This window comes from Oncorhynchus tshawytscha, linkage group LG05 (genome assembly GCF_018296145.1).
Source record: "Oncorhynchus tshawytscha isolate Ot180627B linkage group LG05, Otsh_v2.0, whole genome shotgun sequence".
Taxonomy (NCBI): domain Eukaryota; kingdom Metazoa; phylum Chordata; class Actinopteri; order Salmoniformes; family Salmonidae; genus Oncorhynchus; species Oncorhynchus tshawytscha.
Window position 1 is genome coordinate 49,576,880 of NC_056433.1, and position 23,081 is coordinate 49,599,960.

General features: G+C 41.6%; 1 protein-coding gene across 3 annotated transcripts in view; it reads left to right on the forward strand.

Moving 5' to 3' along the window:
• The window catches only part of LOC112250741 (CREB-regulated transcription coactivator 1), a 33,032-nt gene extending 10,312 nt beyond the window's left edge, over positions 1-22,720 (forward strand). The window contains exons 2-14 of one of the 3 annotated variants that reach the window (XM_024421141.2): positions 6,294-6,410; positions 6,948-7,073; positions 7,304-7,365; positions 7,632-7,726; positions 8,281-8,357; positions 8,440-8,480; positions 8,793-9,016; positions 10,227-10,375; positions 17,863-18,087; positions 18,375-18,473; positions 21,429-21,515; positions 21,676-21,850; positions 22,142-22,720. In XM_024421141.2, coding sequence (XP_024276909.2) covers positions 6,294-6,410; positions 6,948-7,073; positions 7,304-7,365; positions 7,632-7,726; positions 8,281-8,357; positions 8,440-8,480; positions 8,793-9,016; positions 10,227-10,375; positions 17,863-18,087; positions 18,375-18,473; positions 21,429-21,515; positions 21,676-21,850; positions 22,142-22,353 — 1,689 coding nt within the window. In that variant the 3' untranslated portion in view covers positions 22,354-22,720. The remainder of the gene's footprint in view (positions 1-6,293; positions 6,411-6,947; positions 7,074-7,303; positions 7,366-7,631; positions 7,727-8,280; positions 8,358-8,439; positions 8,481-8,792; positions 9,017-10,226; positions 10,376-17,862; positions 18,088-18,374; positions 18,474-21,428; positions 21,516-21,675; positions 21,851-22,141) is intronic. The other 2 variants (XM_024421142.2, XM_024421143.2) reach the window with 2 other exon arrangements.
• The last annotated feature ends 361 nt before the right edge of the window (positions 22,721-23,081 follow it).

The following is a 23,081-nucleotide window of genomic DNA, read 5'->3' on the forward strand; positions in this document are numbered from 1 at the left end:
AAATCTCTAAAGAGTGGCAAGACCCCGGGCCCAGATGGATACCCTGGTGAATTCTATAAAACATTCAGCAACATGCTCTCTCCCTACCTGCACAAAATGTTGGTTCAGGCCAATGAGGATGGAGCTCTCCCTTCTACTTTGGACGAAGCGTTCATTACAGTTATACATAAGAAGGGTAAAGATCCAGAAGAGGTAGGGTCATACAGACCAATATCTCTCCTTAATACAGACCAAAAGATTTGAGCAAAAACTCTGGCTAACAGGCTTAGCACTTTAATTGGCAAATTGGTCCATTCGGATCAGACCGGCTTTATCCCTAACAGAAACTCATTCTTCAATCTCAGGCGCCTCTTCAATATTATGTATTCTCAGAGGTTACCCAACGTGGACCTTGCCGTCATATCTCTTGACGCCTTGGCCTTTGACCAAGTTGAGTGGCCCTATCTATTCAAGGTCCTACAGAAATTTAATATTGGAGATAGGTTCATAAATTGGATCCAGCTTTTATATAGGAACCCCTGTGCCAGAATACTCACTAACCAATCATTGTCGCCCCGATTTAACCTCAATAGGGGGACAAGGCAGGGTTGTGCGCTGTCGCCTATGCTCTTCACCCTAATTATCGAACCGCTCGCTCAGACGATTAGATCTCATGCAGCAATACACGGCTATAATACTAAAGATACCCTAAATAAAATCTCCCTATAAATCAAATCAAATCAAATTTTATTTGTCACATACACATGGTTAGCAGATGTTAATGCGAGTGTAGCGAAATGCTTGTGCTTCTAGTTCTGACAATGCAGTAATAACCAACCAATAACCAATAACCAATCTAACTAACAATTTCAAAACTACTGTCTTACACTGTGTATAAGGGGATAAAGAATATGTACATAAAGATATATGAATGAGTGATGGTACAGAGCAGCATAGGCAAGATACAGTAGATGGTATCGAGTACAGTATATACATATGAGATGAGTATGTAAACAAAGTGGCATAGTTAAAGTGGCTAGTGATACATGTATTACATAAGGATGCAGTAGATGATATAGAGTACAGTATATACGTATGCATATGAGATGAATAATGTAGGGTATGTAACATTATATTAGGTAGCATTGTTTAAAGTGGCTAGTGATATATTTTACATAATTTCCCATCAATTCCCATTATTAAAGTGGCTGGAGTTGAGTCAGTGTCAGTGTGTTGGCAGCAGCCACTCAATGTTAGTGGTGGCTGTTTAACAGTCTGATGGCCTTGAGATAGAAGCTGTTTTTCAGTCTCTCGGTCCCAGCTTTGATGCACCTGTACTGACCTCGCCTTCTGGATGATAGCGGGGTGAACAGGCAGTGGCTCGGGTGGTTGTTGTCCTTGATGATCTTTATGGCCTTCCTGTGACATCGGGTGGTGTAGGTGTCCTGGAGGGCAGGTAGTTTGCCCCCGGTGATGCGTTGTGCAGACCTCACTACCCTCTGGAGAGCCTTACGGTTGTGGGCGGAGCAGTTGCCGTACCAGGCGGTGATGTTCTCGATTGTGCATCTGTAGAAGTTTGTGAGTGCTTTTGGTGACGAGCCAAATTTCTTCAGCCTCCTGAGGTTGAAGAGGCGCTGCTGCGCCTTCTTCACGATGCTGTCTGTGTGAGTGGACCAATTCAGTTTGGCTGTGATGTGTATGCTGAGGAACTTAAAACTTGCGACCCTCTCCACTACTGTTCCATAGATGTGGATAGGGGGGTGTTCCCTCTGCTGTTTCCTGAAGTCCACAATCATCTCCTTAGTTTTGTTGACGTTGAGTGTGATTATTTTCCTGACACCACACTCCGAGGGCCCTGACCTCCTCCCTGTAGGCCGTCTCGTCGTTGTTGGTAATCAAGCCTACCACTGTTGTGTCGTCCGCAAACTTGATGATTGAGTTGGAGGCGTGCGTGGCCACGCAGTCGAGGGTGAACAGGGAGTACAGGAGAGGGCTCAGAACGCACCCTTGTGGGGCCCCAGTGTTGAGGATCAGCGGGGTGGAGATGTTGTTGCCTACCCTCACCACCTGGGGGCGGCCCGTCAGGAAGTCCAGTACCCAGTTGCACAGGGCGGGGTCGAGACCCAGGGTCTCGAGCTTGATGACGAGCTTGGAGGGTACTATGGTGTTGAATGCCGAGCTGTAGTCGATGAACAGCATTCTCACATAGGTATTCCTCTTGTCCAGATGGGTTAGGGCAGTGTGCAGTGTGGTTGAGATTGCATCGTCTGTGGACCTATTTGGGCGGTAAGCAAATTGGAGTGGGTCTAGGGTGTCAGGTAGGGTGGAGGTGATATGGTCCTTGACTAGTCTCTCAAAGCACTTCATGATGACGGAAGTGAGTGCTACGGGGCGGTAGTCGTTTAGCTCAGTTACCTTAGCTTTCTTGGGAACAGGAACAATGGTGGCCCTCTTGAAGCATGTGGGAACAGCAGACCGGTATAGGGATTGATTGAATATGTCCGTAAACACACCGGCCAGCTGGTCTGCGCATGCTCTAAGGGCGCGGCTGGGGATGCCGTCTGGGCCTGCAGCCTTGCGAGGGTTAACACGTTTAAATGTCTTACTCACCTCAGCTGCAGTGAAGGAGAGTCCCAGCTACAATGAATGCAGCCTCCGGATAAATGGATTCCAGTTTGCAAAGAGTCAAATAAAGTTCGTTCAGAGCCATAGATGTGTCTGCTTGGGGGGGATATATACGGCTGTGATTATAATCGAAGAGAATTCTCTTGGTAGATAATGTGGTCGACATTTGATTGTGAGGAATTCTAAATCAGGTGAACAGAAGTCTCCGGAGTCTGACCAGAAGACCGCCTCGTTTCCCTCTTTAGTCGTTTTTTTGGGTCGCCGCATAGGATCCATTCCGTTGTCCTGGTTGAAAGGCAGAACACAGGATCCGCTTCGTGAAAATCATATTCTTGGTCGTACTGATGGTGAGTTGACGCTGATCTTATATTCAGTAGTTCTTCTCGACTGTTTGTAATGAAACCTAAGATGACCTGGGGTACTAATGTAAGAAATAAAACGTAAAAAACAAAAAACTGCATAGTTTCCTAGGAACGCGAAGCGAGGCAGCCGCCGGAAACAGAGTACATCCTCCTCTATGCAACAGAACCCCAGGCTAGTATCCCAGCTATTCTTGATGTGATCAATTTGTTTGGTACCTTCTCGGGATACAGAATAAATTGGAACAAGAGTGAATTAATGCCCATACGGTCGCAAAATACCTCCTGGCTAGAACATCTCCCATTTAAGTTATCTTCAGAAAAATGTACCTACATAGGAATTGTAGTTACCAAACAATACTCTTTACTATTTAAAGAGAATTTCCCCTCTCTGATACTAAAAATCTCAAAGCAAACATACTATTTTGGAGAACTCTACCAATTTGCTCGGAAGACTTAATGCCATTAAAATGGTCTTCCTCCCACAACTGCTCTACCTATATCAGAACATCCCAGTATTCATACCTAAATCCTTTCATAAACAACTGGACTCAATTATCAATCCTTTCATCTGGGATTATAAAACACACAGGATAGGTAAAAAACACCTCTGTAAATCCAAGATGGAAGGAGGATTGTCTCTCCCAAATTTTATATTTTATTACTGGGCCGCTAACCTCCGCGTTGTTACGTTTCTGTTGGACGACGTACTTCCGGCATCCAGCTGGCTTAGTATGGAACGTGAGGAGTGTCACCCCTTCTCTATTGGCGCTGTGATTTTGTCGCCTGTCAATCTGGAGATGTCACTTTATTGTAACAATCCTATTATACATAGCACAGTCCGAATCTGGAAGCAAATTAAAGTCCACTTTGAGCTTAGACCAATGTCATTCATGCTCCCTGTCGCCAGGAATCCCTCCTTTTCCCCTTCTAACCTTGATAACACCTTTGAGCGATGAGGAGAGTTGGGGATAAGTACCATAGGGGATTTATACATAGAGGGGACCTTTGCTTCCTTTGAGTTGCTGAGGGAAACTTATAATCTTCCCAGAAGTAATTTTTTCAGATACCTACAAATTAGAGACTACGTTAGAAAACACCTCCCAACATTTGGGAATGCTAAACCTTCCATGTTTGACGGATGCATAAAAATATTCCCCACCTCAGATAAACTGATATCGCGTCTATATGATGCTTTTCAATCTGTTAGCACACCTTCTACAGATGCCATCAAGGCAAAATGGGAGGAAGAACTAGGGACTGACATCTAGGTGGCAGACTGGGAAGAGAGCTTGGAGTATATCCACACATGCTCCATTAATTCCAGACATCGTCTCATACAATTCAAGGTATTACACAGATTACACTATTCCAAAACTAAACTGCATAGGATATTTCCTGACACATCCCCTACATGTGATAAATGTCAGGCTGCGCAGGGTACACTACTCCACTGCTTTGCCCTATTCTCTAGCTTGCATGGTTATTGGTGTGGAATTTTTGGGATCCTCTCTGAAGTTTTGGAGACTTCAATAGATCCAGACCCGCTTCTGATAATCCTGGGAGTATCTGAGTCCCTAAACGGATTAACCAACCCCCAAAAACAACTAATCTCGTACGGTCTCATCTCGGCAAAAAAACTAATCTTGTTGTTTTGGAAAAGGAGGGAAGCGCCCTCTACCAAATTATGGCTCAGTGAATTGGCAAACACTGTACACTTAGAAAGAATTCGATATATTCTGAACAATAAATGATCAACATTTGATCAAATCTGGCAGCCTTTCCTCTCCTACTTGGACGAGTCGGCGCTGTGAATTTGTACTTATTAACGCACTCTCAATTGTAATATTTTAATCTACCGTTGGGCAGCATGTGCTGGCCCTGCCACCCGAGCAGTTGGGGGGGGGGATCTTCCCTCTTTCTACGTGTCCTTGTTTTGTATGTTGTGTTTTGTATTATTTGTTCTGCACCCAGAACTCTGGGTCTTGTTGTTCCTGTATGCTCTTTTATGTTTAGATAAGAATTGTATACCTGTCTTGTATACCTATACACCATTCTTGTGTGTGTTTAATAAAAATATTTGAAACAGGGGAGGTTTTGGCTGGGGTAGGCCAGTGCAAAATAAGAATTTGTTCTTAACTGACTTGCCTAGTTAAAGGTTAAATTAAAATAGTGCTTCATATCATGATGATACTCGTCTCGATCAGTGAGAGAAGATTTGAAATGGACAAGATGGCGGCATACACATTTTCAGGTTACTTCATGTAGTAAAACATTATTATTTTTTTAACTAACTTTTAACTTTAGCATTTTCTAAATTCAAACGAATCCCCTGCAACTAGACATGGAAGTTTAGAAGACACATTGTCTTCCAAGTCGGGAATTTGGTCAAATCCTCTGTGCTATGCTTAACTTTACCTACCTAATAACTCCTATCAGCCATCTGGAACAGTAATAACAGTAGGACTATGCTGTATTTTTAATAGCTGCTTTGACAGCACCTAAGAAACCCCCCTCCCCAGCACCTAATGTGTGTGTGTGTGTGCACGCTGAGGTTTGACAGATTTGCAAGGTTTGAACTTTGATGGCAGATACTGATAACATGGGATCAACTATCCTCTTGTAGACCTTTTAGTAATAAGTGCAATGCAAATAATTGACTCGTTTTGGTTGGTTACTGGAAATCATTCTTGTCGGCCTGATTTTAAAAAAGCCAATGTCCATGTCAGTCTGTTTATTCATCCACATAAAATCAGGCCTTTGTTTAATCCATCATTCATGCAATTCATTAAAGCAATTGGTGATCTTAAACATTTAGTAGTTATTGCCAGGTGTTTGGTGGTGAACCTACCCATGATGAATATCATAAAGGAATGGTTTAGGAGTACAGAATGGATTTATGTTGTGGTTTTACAGCATGGCTATTTATTATTATTATTATTATTATTATTATTATTATTATTATTAGTTATTCTTTTTTACAAATCTAATTGAAAAAATAGAAACACCATTTGACAAATCCTAGTATCCATCATTACACAGTGATGTCTTTCCTTATGAGATTGACACCCTCCAGCTATTTGGCTTAGGCCTACGGACTTTGTCCACGCAGTGCTGACATTGCACAAACTTGATACTGCCTCGAATCAATTAAGATATGAACAGTTTACGGGCCCATATTAACCTATGTCTTATCTCATCTGGCCTTTTAGATGTGGTCTATTCTATCTTTAGCACTGTGGAACATTTTCTATCAATATTTTGTGTGTAATCCTTCATGTATCAGTTTACACATCCATTCATGCTTTCATACGATTTTACGTTGCACAGTTGCAGTTACAGAAGACCCAGTATTTGCAACTAGGGCAGAATCGTGGACAGTACTATGGAGGCTCACTGCCCAATGTCAATCAGATTGGAAATAGCAACATTGACCTGCCTTTTCAGGTGAGCTCACAGCTTCTCTATCAGTTGGTAAAATGTTGTTTTTAATTTGCGTGATACAACAATTAAATCTCACCTGAGGGAAATTTTATCTTTCAGAGCTTCCATGAAAGGCTAAGATTCACCCTTGCGTTACCCTATATTGTTAACAAGAATCCAATTCAAGAGACTTCTTTAGTAGTTTACAATTTTGAAGACTCGTCCTGCCGTATCAGTATTGATCCACTGCATTTGTCTGGAAAACCAAGTCTCAGAAGAAAGCTAAATTTGAGCTTCAGACACTCACCCCATCTTGAAATGTTTAAAAAGATTCCTAAAAACCACATACAAGGAGCCTTTGTCATTGCTTTCTATATCATGACTTTCCATTTATTTTAAACATTTTTGCTAACTTGAGCATGAGGGCCCATAGCTTGACCCATTTTGAAATGAATACATTTGCACCATATTATATCAAGACATTTTAATTTACATTTTTTTTGTGTGTTTTCAAATGCCCAATTTTTCTTTGTATGGTTGATTTTTGCTAATCCTGTCCAGAATTCTGCTTTGGACACCAGTCGGTCGACCAGGCATCACGGGCTGGTGGACCGTGTTTACCGAGATCGGAACCGTATAACCTCGCCCCATCGCCGGCCCCTCTCTGTGGACAAACATGGCCGCCAGATATCCTTTGTCTGCACTCAGCTTATTTTGGATTCGAACAGAATGGTCTTTTACAAAACTTTTTGACTTAATTAGTACTTGTTTTAAAACGGCGTGTGTCATTGTCAGATCATGCTTAGTTAGACTTTACACTTCAGTAGATGAATGCTGATGATCGTTAACTTGACCATTCAATTATATAGGTTTGATTTTATATTGCACCACCATTTTCATCCTTAACTGAGGTCCACATTGACAGCTGCCCCTATAGCTCCGTGTACCTCTCACCCCCACCGGATACCAGTTGGAGGAGGTATGTCATTAATGTCCTCCTATTTAAAAAAAATATTTTAAAAAATCATAATAAACAAGTTTTTTTTTTTTTTTGCAATTTCATCTACATTCAGGAAAAACACAGTACATGCAATGTCTTTGTAAATTGCAATTTTTCAAATAGAAATGGCATGCTCAATTGAACTGTTATTATTTTTTTTACCCAGAGTCTGACATAGCATGCCAGATATGAGGTTGAGGAATAGGGAGACATTTTGTTGACCTTCCTTCGTTCTAATGCCACAGGACAAACTCTGACTCTGCACTACACCAGAACACCATGAACCCTGTGCCCCAGGATGCGTTTGCAGGGGGATCACAAGAGCTACAGCCTAAACGAGGTAATGGAGGATTCAGTTACATGGACAAGGAACAGCTTCTATTTATTCAGGCCTGATTCAATTTATTCATGTTTGAATCCACATGTCCATGAAAGGATAGGCCCACTGTGAAATCGTCTGGATAATTTATGACATGAAGGTGTTGTGTTCCACTAACAGTTTTTGTCCATGTTGGAGCAGCTCTTCTCTTTCGGTGAAGCAATCACATTTTGATTTGTGTTCAACCAACCACTGCTTACGGATGAGGGAAAGATTGTTGTAGTATCTTGAATTATATTGTCATTTTCTTGAAGGGAACTTATCTCCCCTGGGAATGGTCTCAATTGAAATTCCTCAAGATGACACGTGAAAATACAGCTATAATATGGTCTTCTGAAAACTATCTAGCTACCTGTCATGGAGATCTACCTGTTGTTTTTACTGTCCCCAAAACAATTATGCAGTTTCATTTCACTACAGGAAGAATGCTACACTGAAAATACTGCAATGTGGGTTGATTTGAATTGAGCTTAGTACCTTAAATTGTCATTTATTTGACTCTTTTCCCCATTTAGTGCTGCTGCTTACAGTGCCTGGGACTGAGGAGTCTGAATCAGATGCAGACAAGGATACACAGTGGGATAACAAAAAGGTAAAGGAGCAGACATGTAGCCTAGTTGTATCAGTGCTTGCTCACCGTTTATATTTTTTTACTGAGTGTACTTTCACTCTAGAATGACTCAAGAACCAAGTCCTGCGAAGTCCCTGGGATCAAGTGAGTAATTGCTGCATCATTCATCTGAATATGGTGCTCCGGCAGGACCGTACCATGTAGAAAGGTGCTTTGTGAGAAAGAGCTGTCCAGGGCATGCTTAGAATGAATTATGTCCAAAGATGGAGAGAACATGGGTCAGTGTGAGAGAGGACCTATGACACCATATGACTAGCAGCTGTTATTTCAACACACAACAATGAGAAATGTCATCATTCATAAAAACCAACCAATAGAATTAATTTTATAATGGATTTTCTTTTGCCTAGTGCTGTTTTAGGAAATATGTATACCTTTTTTCTTTCTCCCCTCTAGTATATTTCCATCACCAGATCAGGAAGTGAACACGTCATTGATCCCGGCCACGCTCAATACGGGAGGCTCCCTGCCTGATCTGACCAACATCCAGTTCCCCCCACCGCTGCCCACTCCGCTGGATCCAGACGACAATGTGGCGTTTCCTTCCCTTAGCTCATCCAACAGCACAGGCAACCTGACCACCAACCTCACCCACCTCGGCATCAGTGCTACCAGCCACGGTAAGTCATCGATGGCGAAATGACTGCGGCCAATTTTAAAGGTGTATATGATATTCAGATAAAAATGTAACCAAGGATACTCTACGCATTTTCATAAAAGCACCAAGCAAGTTCTGTAACCACTTGTTATTGCATCTGACCGTAAGGTGCTGCAGAGGGTAGTGTTTACAGCCCAGTACCAGTACATCACTGGGGTCAAGCTTCCTGACATCCAGAACCTACATACTAGGCGGTGTCAGAGGAAGGCCCAAAAAACTGTCAGACTCCAGTCACCCAAGTCATAGACTGTTCGCATGGCAAGCGGTACCAGAGTGCCAAGTCTAGGACCAAACGGCTCCTTAACAGCTTCTACCCCCAAGCTATAAGATTGCTGAACAATTAATCAAATGGCCACCCGTACTATATTGACCCCCTGTATATGACTCTGTACCGGTACCCCCTGTATATAGCCTCGTTATTGTTATTTTATTTTAAAAAATTTACTTTAGTTTATTTAGTCAATCATTTCTTAGCTCTATTTCTTGTTCTGCATTGTTGTTTGTGGGCTTGTAAGTAAGCATTTCACGGTAAGGTTTACACCTGTATGTGACAAATAAGATTTGATTTGTAAGGGAGTATTTATTTTTTGCCAAGCTAATCCATCTAAGTGACAGGTTCGGCATTTCAAGAAGCTGCTTAAACAGCATGATCATTACACAGGTGCACCTTGTGCTGGGGACAATAAATGTGCAGTTTTGTCACACAACACAATGCCTCAGATGTCTCAAGTTTTGAGGGAGCGTGCAATTGGCATGCTGACTGCAGGAATGTCCACCAGAGCTGTTTCCAGATAAGAGAATTTAGAGAGCGAGACCACGTGTAACTCAGTAAAATATTATAAATTATTACATGTAGTGTATTCGAGGAAGAACCATTCATTCAATACTGAAAAGATTTCACAGAATGATTATGCAACAAGTTACAGAAACTGCATTTTCCAAGCTTAGGAACGCTAGATGGGTGGGTACTTTATTACATAGTGATTGGCATATGTAGACGATTGCCAAAGTCAGATAAACATAAAGCACAATTCACTAGAAAATCTGTTCAATGTAGTTGTGAAAAATGTTGCGTAGCATTGCCGAAATGTTATGTTGCACTGCAATGCCCAGAATGAGTTTTGCTGTACTTCAGAGAAGTCACTTGTGCCTGTCCTGTTGTGTCTTGGCAGGGATCACTACCACCTCTCAGCCTACCATGACTGTGGCGGCCCAGCGTAGGCAGCCCACCCTGATCCCCCTAACCCTCAATGCAGACCCCCAGCCACAGCAGTCCCCGCAGCAGCTCTCCCCCACGCTGTCGCCCCCTCTCAACATCCAGGTGAGTAGACCCAACGTTACCATGCTCTCCAATCCCTGGACAGCAGGGCTAAGCATTATTACATAGACAAAAACCTAAACGTCCCTTGTTGAATACAATTATATTTTAACTTTGCTCTACCGATTGTCCGTGGGGATGGCTTTTTATATAGGGCACATTTTATAATAGTGCTGGAGTTGGCTAAACAACTATGTAGACAGAAATTAAATTATAACTCAACCTTAACTTCAAAAGGAGCACTGGTGGAAGTATTTTTCTCTTACATGGCTAAATCCCAATTTGGAGGTGACCAAGCACTTCCTGGCAGATGTAGTTTGGCCTTGTTTCCTGGAATGACTCGGCTAGCAAATATCCCTCAAGTAATTTAGTGCTTTCAATTGCTCAAAGTAGGCATTCGATCACAATGCTCCGAGTGTGAGCTACTTTCAAATGGAAAACAATAATCCAGTCTCGACTGTTACCTGTTCTGACCATGACCTAAGAAAATCTTTATACAACATACTGGGCAAAACCTAGATCCTCACAAGATATTCAGCCACTCTTGTAATACTGAGTGTACAAAACATTAAGGACACCTTCTGGATATGGCTTGGAACCTAGGGCTGTGGCGGTCATGAAATTCTGTCATCCGGTGATTGTCAATCAAATAACTGCCGGTCTCATGGTAATTGACCCTTAATTAACATAAACAAATGTAGCATCTCCTGGCTTCCACACATAGCCTACTAGCCACTGGTGTAGACCTTGGAACATGTACATTTTAAAAAGTCGATTAAATCCATGTAATATAGCCTACAACTTCACAATAATTGTTTTATTTTTTTTTAGACAGGTCTAAAGAAGCATGATATGAAGAAAATATAGTCTTTTTCAGAAGAACAGAATCAAATATTCTGAGTTGTCCTGATCTGGCTGTGGGTTACACTAGTTTAATTAGCAGACAAGATTTGCTTAGAATTCCGTGGCATTATTTTAAAGTATGAAGAATACAATTAAACATAGCTGAATTAAATACAAAATATTATTATCTCTAAACGATTTGAGGGAGTGCAAACATGAGGCTATTCTGTGTTGAGTGGTTAACAAAGAAATTACTACAGTTGGAAGTCGGACGTTTACATACACTTAAGTTGGAGTCATTAAAACTAGTTTTTCAACCACTCCACAACTTTCTTGTTAACGAACTATAGATTTGGAAAGTCGGTTAGGACATCTACTCTGTGCATGACACAAGTCATTTTTTCAACAATTGTTTACAGACAGATTATTTCACTTATAATTCACTGTATCACAATTCCAGTGGGTCAGAAGTTCACATACACTAAGTTCAGTGTGCCTTTAAACAGCTTGGAAAATTCCAGAAAATTATGTCATGGCTTTAGAAGCTTCTGATAGGATAATTGACATAATTTGAGTTAATTGGAGGTGTACCTGTGGATGTATTTCAAGGCCTACCTTCAAACTCAGTGCCTCTTTGCTTGACATCATGGGAAAATCAAAAGAAATCAGCCAAGACCTCAGAAAAAAAATTGTAGACCTCCACAAGTCTGGTTCATCCTTGGGAGCAAATTCCAAACGCCTGAAGGTACCACGTTCATATGTACAAACAATAGTACGCAATTATAAACATCATGGGACCACGCAGCCGTCATACTGCTCAGGAAGGAGATGCTTTCTGTCACCTAGAGATGAAGGTGCTTTTGTGCAAATCAATCCCAGAACAACAGCAAAGGACCTTGTGAAGATGCTGGAGGAAACGGGTACAAAAGTATCTATATCCACAGTAAAACGAGTCCTATTTGGACATAACCCGAAAGGCTGCTTAGCAAGGAAGAAGCCACTGCTCCAAAACTGCCATAAAAAAGCCAGACTATGGTTTGCAACTGCACATGGGGACGAAGATTGTACTTTTTGGAGAAATGTCCTCTGATCTGATGAAAAGAAAAATGGAACTGTTTGGCCATTATGACCATCATTATGTTTGGAGGAAAAAGGGGGAAGCTTGCAAGCCGAAGAACACAATCCCAACCGTGAAGCACTGGGTGGCAGCATCATGTTGTGGGGGTGCTTTGCTGCAGGAGGTGCACTTGACAAAATAGATGGTGACATGAGGAAGGAAAATTATGTGGGTGTATTGAAGCAACATCTCAAGACATCAGTCAGGAAGTTTAAGCTTGATCGCAAATGGGTCTTCCAAATGGACAATGACTCCAAACAAAGTTAAGGTATTGGAGTGGCCATCACAAAGCCCTGACCTCAATCCTATAGCAAATTTCTGGGCTTATTCCACAAATGCCATTATGCATGTAGTGCTTTTATTATAAAGGTACATTTTTATGGTGAAAATGATCTCCCGCAAACTTGAAACGCACGCGATGTGTGTGTATGCCAGTTAGGCTCTACACCCGTTCCAAAGCGGAGTAATGTGATTAATTTTAAGAGGTTATTTGGACACTTTAATGTGATACAAACCTTATCAAAACATATAGGCTTATGGGCTAGGCTACATGAGGTGTGATTTGAAAAATTTGCCCCCCCCAAAAAAACATGCATGTTTCTTACCTTAAACTGAGCATCATTCCCAAGTGATGGGCTAATATTGTCACCATCACAATATTCTTGATTTAATTTTGCCTTTACATACAGTGCCTTGCGAAAGTATTCGGCCCCCTTGAACTTTGCGACCTTTTGCCACATTTCAGGCTTCAAACATAAAGATATAAAACTGTATTTTTTTGTGAAGAATCAACAACAAGTGGGACACAATCATGAAGTGGAACGACATTTATTGGATATTTCAAACTTTTTTAACAAATCAAAAACTGAAAAATTGGGCGTGCAAAATTATTCAGCCCCCTTAAGTTAATACTTTATAGCGCCACCTTTTGCTGCGATTACAGCTGTAAGTCGCTTGGGGTATGTCTCTATCAGTTTTGCACATCGAGAGACTGAATTTTTTTCCCATTCCTCCTTGCAAAACAGCTCGAGCTCAGTGAGGTTGGATGGAGAGCATTTGTGAACAGCAGTTTTCAGTTCTTTCCACAGATTCTCGATTGGATTCAGGTCTGGACTTTGACTTGGCCATTCTAACACCTGGATATGTTTATTTTTGAACTATTCCATTGTAGATTTTGCTTTATGTTTTGGATCATTGTCTTGTTGGAAGACAAATCTCCGTCCCAGTCTCAGGTCTTTTGCAGACTCCATCAGGTTTTCTTCCAGAATGGTCCTGTATTTGGCTCCATCCATCTTCCCATCAATTTTAACCATCTTCCCTGTCCCTGCTGAAGAAAAGCAGGCCCAAACCATGATGCTGCCACCACCATGTTTGACAGTGGGGATGGCGTGTTCAGGGTGATGAGCTGTGTTGCTTTTACACCAAACATAACGTTTTGCATTGTTGCCAAAAAGTTCAATTTTGGTTTCATCTGACCAGAGCACCTTCTTCCACATGTTTGGTGTGTCTCCCAGGTGGCTTGTGGCAAACTTTAAACAACACTTTTTATGGATATCTTTAAGAAATGTCTTTCTTCTTGCCACTCTTCCATAAAGGCCAGATTTGTGCAATATACGACTGATTGTTGTCCTATGGACAGAGTCTCCCACCTCAGCTGTAGATCTCTGCAGTTCATCCAGAGTGATCATGGGCCTCTTGGCTGCATCTCTGATCAGTCTTCTCCTTGTATGAGCTGAAAGTTTAGAGGGACGGCCAGGTCTTGGTAGATTTGCAGTGGTCTGATACTCCTTCCATTTCAATATTATCGCTTGCACAGTGCTCCTTGGGATGTTTAAAGCTTGGGAAATCTTTTTGTATCCAAATCCGGCTTTAAACTTCTTCACAACAGTATCTCGGACCTGCCTGGTGTGTTCCTTGTTCTTCATGATGCTCTCTGCGCTTTTAACGGACCTCTGAGACTATCACAGTGCAGGTGCATTTATACAGAGACTTGATTACACACAGGTGGATTGTATTTATCATCATTAGTCATTTAGGTCAACATTGGATCATTCAGAGATCCTCACTGAACTTCTGGAGAGAGTTTGCTGCACTGAAAGTAAAGGGGCTGAATAATTTTGCACACCCAATTTTTCAGTTTTTGATTTGTTAAAAAAGTTTGAAATATCCAATAAATGTCGTTCCACTTCATGATTGTGTCCCACTTGTTGTTGATTCTTCATAAAAAAATACAGTTTTATATCTTTATGTTTGAAGCCTGAAATGTGGCAAAAGGTCGCAAAGTTCAAGGGGGCCGAATACTTTCGCAAGGCACTGTATATTATTTAGCAAGTGTTTGAAATTTATTTTGATTTAGAATGGACCATTATCATGCACCGTCTTGAAACGGGCAGCGAGAAAAAAAATATTGGACGCTTTTCCTGTGGTCCATTTTTATGCCAGCCTGGTAGGCTATACTCCTGTTGTAAAGAGAAGCAATGTGCTTAATATTGGGGAAGTTGAGAAAGAAATATAGTAGGCCTAGCCTATAGAAAGCTGATGGGATCCTCTTTTTAGTAGAGGCCATCACTGTTTTCTCATGCAATTGCATAGCCTAAAGAAATGTTGCGCAACATGAGCTCATGGGCTCTCATGAAGTGTTTGATTAGATTTTCGATTACATTTGCATTGATGTCAGAGTGATTAGAGGGACAATATTGTTGAGTACCAGGCAGTTAGCACGTTTGGTAGGCTACTAGTGACCATCAGCAGCATCAGAGCTTGGAGACACCTAATTACCGTGACTAAACGGTCATGTGGATTTTGACTGCTGTCATGACTAGTGACAGCCAGTGATGCGATAGTACGGTCACCGTAACAGCCCTAGTTTCACCCCCCCACCCTCAGAACAGCCTCAATTCATCGGGGCATGGACTCTACAAGGTGTTGAATGCTTTCCAAAGGATGCTGGCCTGTGTTGACTACAATTCTTCCTACAGTTGTCAAGTCGGCTGGATGTCCTTTGGGTGGTGGACCATTCTTGATACACTCGGGAAACTGTTGTGTGGAAAAACCCAGCAGCGTTGCAGTTCTTGGCACAAACTACTACCATAACCCATTCAAAGGCACTTCAAATATTTTTCTTGCCTATTCACCCGCTGAATGGCACACATGCGCAATCCATGTCTCAATTGTCCCAAGACTTAAACCCTTCTTTAACCTGTCTCCTTCCCTTCATCTACACTGATTTTGATTGGATTTGACAAGTGACATCAATAAGGGATTATAGCTTTCACCTGGTCAGTGTATATCATGGAAATAGCCGGTTTCCTCTAATGTTTTGTACACTCAGTGTATATTGGAGGAAAATGTAAGCTCAGCAAAAGGTGATTCATATTTGCTTTATTTTTAAGTCTTCATCTGGGTGCTATATACTGCATGAAGATATACTGTAGGTCATGTACAGGTAACTGACAAAATAATGGAAACACGAGTAATTGAGGGAAGTATATTGAAAGCAGGTGCTTCTGCACAGGTGTGGTTCCTGAGTTATTTAAGCAATTAACATCCCATCATGCTTAGGGTCATGTGTAAAAATGCTGGGAAGATTATTATATTTGGCTCCCATGGCTATGCCCCCGTAGGGTGATCAATCCTCCATTCACAGGGCACGAGTGGTCACTGAATAGTTTGATTAGCATTAAACCCAATTGAACATTTATGGAAGATTCTGGAGCGACGCCCGAGACTGCGTTTTCCACTACCATCAACAAAACACCAAGTGATGGAATTTCTTGTGGAAGAATGGTGTTGCATCCCTCCAATAGAGTTCCAGACACTTGTAGAATATATGCCATGGTGCATTGAAGTTGTTCTGGCTCGTGGTGGCCCAATGGCCTAAGACACTTTATGTTGGTGTTTCCTTTATTTTTGGCAGTCACTTGTATGTTAAACCAGTTTGTTTTTACTAATACACTTTGGAAGACTGTCGAAAATGTCTAATAGATTTTTTTAGTAGCCAGCCAGGATCCCCTGACAAAATGTATCTCTAAAATAAATAGAAGAGATGCTCAATTAAGTTCTGGGTCCATACATGTTAAGAGAAGAGAGATCGACATCAGTGAAATAATTTCTGCAAGTGTTTGCAACTCTCTTTGTGAATTACAGTATGTCATTCATTCTAAAAAAATACTTGTTTAACAACTGTCCCACAGAATTCTTCTTAAAGAATCTTGTAAGAGTCTGCTGACTTCCACATGCTTCCATTTTCTCAGCTATCTGCAATACAGGTAGGAGTGAATGAAGCAGGTGTTAATCATGAACTTGGCTACACAGAAAGCAGTAGTTGACTACTCCATTGTAAACACTGATTAAATCAGTAGACCTATGCCGATTGTACAAATTATTATGAACACCTGATCTTTCCATGACAGACTGACCAGGTGAATCCAGGTGAAAGCTATGATCCCTTATTAATGCCACTTGTTAAATCCACTACAAGCATTGTAGATGAAGGGTAGGAGACAGGTTAAAGTAGGATTTTTAAGGCTTGAGACATGGATTGTATATGTGTGTCATTCAGAGGGTGAATGGGCAAGAGTTCAACAGTTTCCTGTGTATCAAGAATGGTCCACCATCCAAAGGGCATGCAGACAACTTGACACATGGGACAGCATCCCTGTGGAACGCATTTGACGCCTTGTAGTCAGTCCATGCCCCGACAAATTGAGGCTGTTCTGAGGAACGGTGTTCCTAATGTTTTGTACACTCCGTGTATAACTACATTGTATGATTTATGCATGACAGGGATATGAGATTGACTTTATTCAGTCAGTGCGACACAATTGCGAATGATAAAAAGTGGCCTTGTTTAATTTAAAGCTGCAGTGTGTGTACAATTTTGGGAGACCTGACCAAATTCACTTAGAATTCACATAGAAATGTGTAAAATTGTGAAAAATAAAACTCTCATTCTTATTGAAAGCAAGTGTAAGAAGTGGTAGATATTTTCTATGTGCGCTATTTCTGTGCATCCCGTTTTTAAGTTTTGTTTTTGCGTCTTTCGGTTTTTAACACCAGTATCAAACAGCTGAAAATATAATATTTTTGGTTATGGAAAATATATTTCACAACTTTTTAGATGGTACAATAATTCTCTGCGCTATACTCGCTTTTTTGTCACACATAAACTGAAATAAGGTGAACTATTAGCATTTTTGCAACCAGGAAATGGGGGAGCGATTTCTGCTTAGTGCACCTTTTTAAGTGGAAAAATTATGCGCCTGAAAATGTGTGTGTATAGCCGACGTTAGTGGAAAACACTGCTAACAAAGAGCGGTGCGTTAGTTACCTAACTGTAAATAAGTTAATTGTTTCACCTGTTAGTTAGCTAGCTTACTAAAACAAATTGCATTTTAATTTATCAACTGCTCCTACACTATTTTGCTAAATACTGTAACACTGTCATACCTTATTTTCATTTTTTTCGCCCCAAAATCTTGGCCTCTTTAGCCTGGTAAAGTTGTTTTTGTTTTTCTGTATCATTTATCAGGCAGTGGCGATGGAGGCCTTGACTCTGGAGCAACAGCTATCCCAGTATGCTTTCTTTAGCCAGCTGACAGTTCAGGCCCAGGCTCAAGTGCTCAATGACCTGCAGCAGCAGGCCCTGCCCCAGGGCATCAGGCTGATCACCCTGGCCACCACCACTGCCCCAACAGCCACCCAGTCCTCCCCGGACAGCCAGATCCAGACGCCCGCAAGCATCAACGTCAACTCGGTGAGTCTGTTGAATTCAGTTTCCTGCTTGTCAGTACCTTGACTGTTAACTTCCTTACTCATACCCAGTGAAATTCTAGCTTCTACAAAGTTTGGTTCACTTCAGTAATGGCTGATTTGCTTTTAGTTTTTGTGTTTTTTCATTGGGAGTGAACTGGTCTGTGGATAGATGGTGTAGTAGTAGTTGCTTAAGACTGAGCCCACCCCAGACTGTCCTTGGGACTTTCTCTGTGTGCTCTTGCTAGTGTTTAGAAATTCTGCACCGGTTAACACTCTTCCCTCCAACAGTACCGCAATCAGACAGGCTCTCCGGCCAATCAGTCTCCAACCTCCCCAGTCTCCAATCAAGGCTTCTCCCCGGGCTTCTCCCCTGGCGGCTCGCCTCAAGTAAGGGCGAAACCACCAAGCTGCCTTGTTGGGGGAGGGTTTTTTGCCTGGAATTGGCTGTAATTGGTCCAGCTGCTACTCATCCCAGCCTCTTGCTCCCATCCATGGTGTCAGCAATCCCACCCCCATTTCCTCTCCTCCAGACCACTGCTCGATGTCTGCTTATCATATTGGCTCAGGTCTTTGAGTGTTGTCGCATAGCAGCTTTTTGTGTTTTTGCTTGAACCAAATGTACACAACATGGCCAAAAGTATGTGGACACCCCTTCAAATTAGTGGATTCGGGCTATTTTGGCCACAGTCGTTGCTGACGAGTGTATAATATTGAGCACACAGCCATGCAATCTCCATAGACAAACATTGGAAGTAAAATGGCCTTACTGAAGAGCTCAGTGACTTTTTAACGTGGCACCGTCATAGGATCCCACCTTTCTAACAAGTCAGTTCATCAAAATTCTACCCTGCTAGAGCTGCCCCAGTCAGCTTTTATTGTGAAGTGGAAACGTCTATGAGCAACAACTGCTCAGCTGTCACGCTTTACCATCTGGCAGTCCAAAAGACAAATCTGCATTTCGCAGATGCCATGAGAACGCTACCTCCCCGAATGCATAGTTCCAACTGTAAAGTTTGGCGGAGCAGGAATAATGGTCTGTGGCTGTTTTTAATTGTTCAGGCTAGGCCCCTTAGTTCCAGTGTCGGGAAATCTTAACGCTACAGCAAACAGTGACATTCTGTGCTTTAAAATTTGTGGCAACAGTTTGGGGAAGGTCCTTTCCTGTTTCAGCATGACAATGCCCCCGTGCTCAAAGCGAGGTCCATACAGAAATGGTTTGTTGAGATCGGTGTGGAAGAACTTGACTGGCTTGCACAGAGCCCTGACTTCAACCCCATCGAACACCTTTGGGATGAATTGGAACGCCGACTGCGAGCCTGGCCTAATAGCTCAATATCGGTGCCCGACCTCACTACTGCTCTTTCGGCTGAATGGAAGCAAGTCCCCGCATCAATGTTCCAACATCTAGTGGAAATCCTTCCCAGAAGAGTGGAGGCTGTTATAGCAGCAAAGGGGGGGGCGGCAACTCCATATTAATGCCCATTGATTTTTGGAATGAGATGTTCGACGAACAGCTGTGCACATACTTTTAGCCATGTAGTGTATGTCTTGTGAATATGTAGCACCTACCTGGAACCTTAGTTATGATTCATTTTAGTTTTGGATAGTCCAACCTGTTTGTAGCAGCTTTGGTTGTCTCCTGTTGACATGATTCATTTTTGGGGAAATATCCTGTTAACAAGGCTGTTTCAGGTGTGAGAAATGGGTTTAACTCTTTCTATACTGAACAAAAATATAAACGCAACATGTAAAGTGTTGGTCATGTTTCATGAGCTGAAATAAGATGCCAGATATGTTCCAAATGCACAAAAAGCTTTTCTCTTAAAGTTTGGGCACAAATTTGTTTTATATCCCTGTTAGTGTGCATGTCTCCTTTGCCAAGATGATCCATCCACCTGACAGGTGTGGCATATCAAGAAGCTGATTAAACAGCATGATCGTTTCACAGGTGCAACTTGTGCTGGGGACAAAGGGCCAATCCAAAATGTGCAGTTTTGTCACAACACAATGCCACAGATGTCTCAAATTTTGAGGGAGTGTGCAATTGGCATGCTGACTGCAGGAATGTCCACCAAAGCTGTTGCCAGAGAATTGAATGTTAATTTCTCTACCATAAGCCACCTCCAATGTCGTTTTAGAGAATTTGGCAGTACGTTCAACCGGCATCACAACTACAGACCACGTGTAACCATGCTAGCCCAGGACCTCCACATCTGGCTTCTTCACCTGTGGGATTATCTGAGACCAGCCACCCAAATAGCTGATAGAAATAATCCTCAGTTTTGTCTGTAATGAAGTCCCTTTGAAGTCCTTATTGGCTGGGCCTGGCTCCCCAGTGGGTGGGCCTATGCTCTCCCAGGCTCACCCATGGCTGTGCCCCTGCCCAGTCATGTGAAATCTATTATATTAGTGCCTAATTTATGTATTTCAATTGACTGATTTCCTTATGATCTGTCACTCAGTAAATAGTTACTTGTTGCATATTGCGTTTCATATTTTTGTTCTGTTTGCTGCTGTTCCTGTGAAAGATCCTACCTTTACATATATTACAGCTGGCTACAGTAATGTGATCTTCCTTGGGAAAGTAGCTTTATATACTGTATGTTCTACTTATTTTTTTTTTTTTTATATTTCTGAAATCCAAAATTTGTTATGTTATATTACCAAACTTTAGCAAGTAATTATGCTTAAAAAGTGGATACGTCACAACTTTTGTCAAATGTAAGTATTACTGGCACAAGTCCGTTTTAAAGGCATGAAACCATGTTACTAGCAGAGAGAAGCTGCAGAAACGAATTAACTTCACCCCAAAGTTAGCCTAGCTAGCTAGCGAAAGTCACTTGCATTTATTTGCAGTCACTTTGCTAATAGCTACCGCTCCAGCACTGTTTTGCTAGCTCATCCCTCTAAAAATGACAAGATGGCTCATTCTGCAGTTATATTGTGATATTTCTATTTTCTAAACAAGGCCTATTGCTCTTGATTTTTATAATGTTATTTTTCAGCTGTATCAAATCTTACTGCTGAAACATTTATGTGGATGTGGCTCTTATGAATCATGCATTCTATGGTTCATTTTTAAAACATGGTCTGAATAGGCATAATAAAGTGTTGTCAGATGCTAGTGTCTGTGCATTCATTAACAGCCATTTGTTTATGGTGCTTGAATTGACTAGCTTGTGGATTGCCTCATGCTTGTGCTTTTTTGTGATGTTTCATGACTACTGTTCCCTTATATCCCTCAGATACCCAAGAAGAAGGCTGTACTGATTAGCTGTAGGCCTATTAGTTTCCATAACCCATTTATTTTTACTCTAATCAGTGGTCAAATGTCTCTTTCAGCACATTCCGGTGGTGGGCAGTATATTTGGGGATTCGTTCTACGATCCGCAGCTAGCATCTCGGCAGACCAATGCTCTCTCCCACCAGGTGACTTAACCCACATCAAACTAGGACATGAATTTCACTGTCTCTATTTTCACTGCAACTCTTTTCCCCCTAAATGTATCCATATTAGAAATTGTGCCTGATCTCTGTATTCTATTACCTAACTTTACTGATTAAATGTGTATTTTTTTCACTTGCCTAGCTCGAGCAGTTCAATATGATTGAAAACCCCATCAGCTCCAATAGCCTATACAGCCAATGCTCCACCCTCAACTACACACAAGCAGCTATGATGGGTCTTACAGGGAGCAGCCTGCATGACTCCCAGCAGTTGGGCTACAGTAGCCATGGCAACATCCCTAACATCATTCTCACAGGTACTGAGCAGCAGCTGAGCCAATTAGCAAGCCTGTCATGTAATTTAACTTAGTCTAGGCTCTGTACACACCTAATAAAGGGATTAATTCATCCTGGCTTGATTATAGTCAATTGTTTTATGAAGGTTGGCCAGTATAAGGAAAACAAGTATTTTGTTTAAGTTAATTGTATTTCGTTTTTCTCTTGTTATAGATTCTTTGAGTGAAGACTTACTTAAATAATATTGGTAGTTATCTAGCAGCTGCTTTCATTTACAAATGTCAAATGTTTTCCCAAATGTTGCATTTTAGTCACAGGTGAGTCTCCACCCAGCCTCTCTAAGGAGTTAACCAACTCACTGGCTGGTGTTGGAGATGTCAGTTTCGATGCGGACTCTCCCTTCCCATTGGACGAGCTGAAGATCGACCCTCTCACCCTGGATGGACTGCACATGCTCAATGACCCCGACATGGTTCTGGCTGACACTGCCACTGAGGACACGTTCAGGATGGACAGGTTGTAATGCAGAATACTGGCTGTGGCCAACAACAAAAAATAACCCTGGTAAGAAAGGGAAACGAGGCATGGTGGGGGTGAATCATCTCCCCAGTTTCATGGCCATTCAGCTATCTGATCTCACCCTCAAGTCCTTTCAAATAATATGCCATCAAAAACCATTGTAGAGAAGGACATGCAATGACTTGTTGGGTATGGGAAGGGCATTGCTGTCATTTCCAATGAGATTGTTGGTTGGTCAGAGCTTTGCTAGCCTGCTGCGTTTTATTTATATATATATATATATATACACACATACACATATAGTTAAAGTCGGAAGTTTACATACACTTGGGTTGGAGTCATTAAAACTCGTTTTTCAACCATTCCACAAATTTCTTGTTAACAAACTATAGTTTTGGCAAGTCGGTTAGGACATCTACTTTGTGCATGACACAATTTTTCCAACAATTGTTTACAGACAGATTATTTATTTAACTTATAATTCACTGTATCACAATTCCAGTGGGTCAGAGGTTTACATACACTAATTTGACTGTGGCTTTAAACAGCTTGGAAAATTCCAGACAATTATATCATGGCTTTAGAAGCTTCTGATAGGCTAATCGACATAATTTGAGTCAATTGTAGGTGTACCTGTGGATGTATTTCAAGGCCTACCAGTGCCTCTTTGTTTGACATCATGGGCAAATCAAAAGAAATCAGCCAAGACCTCAGAAATAAAATTGTAGACCT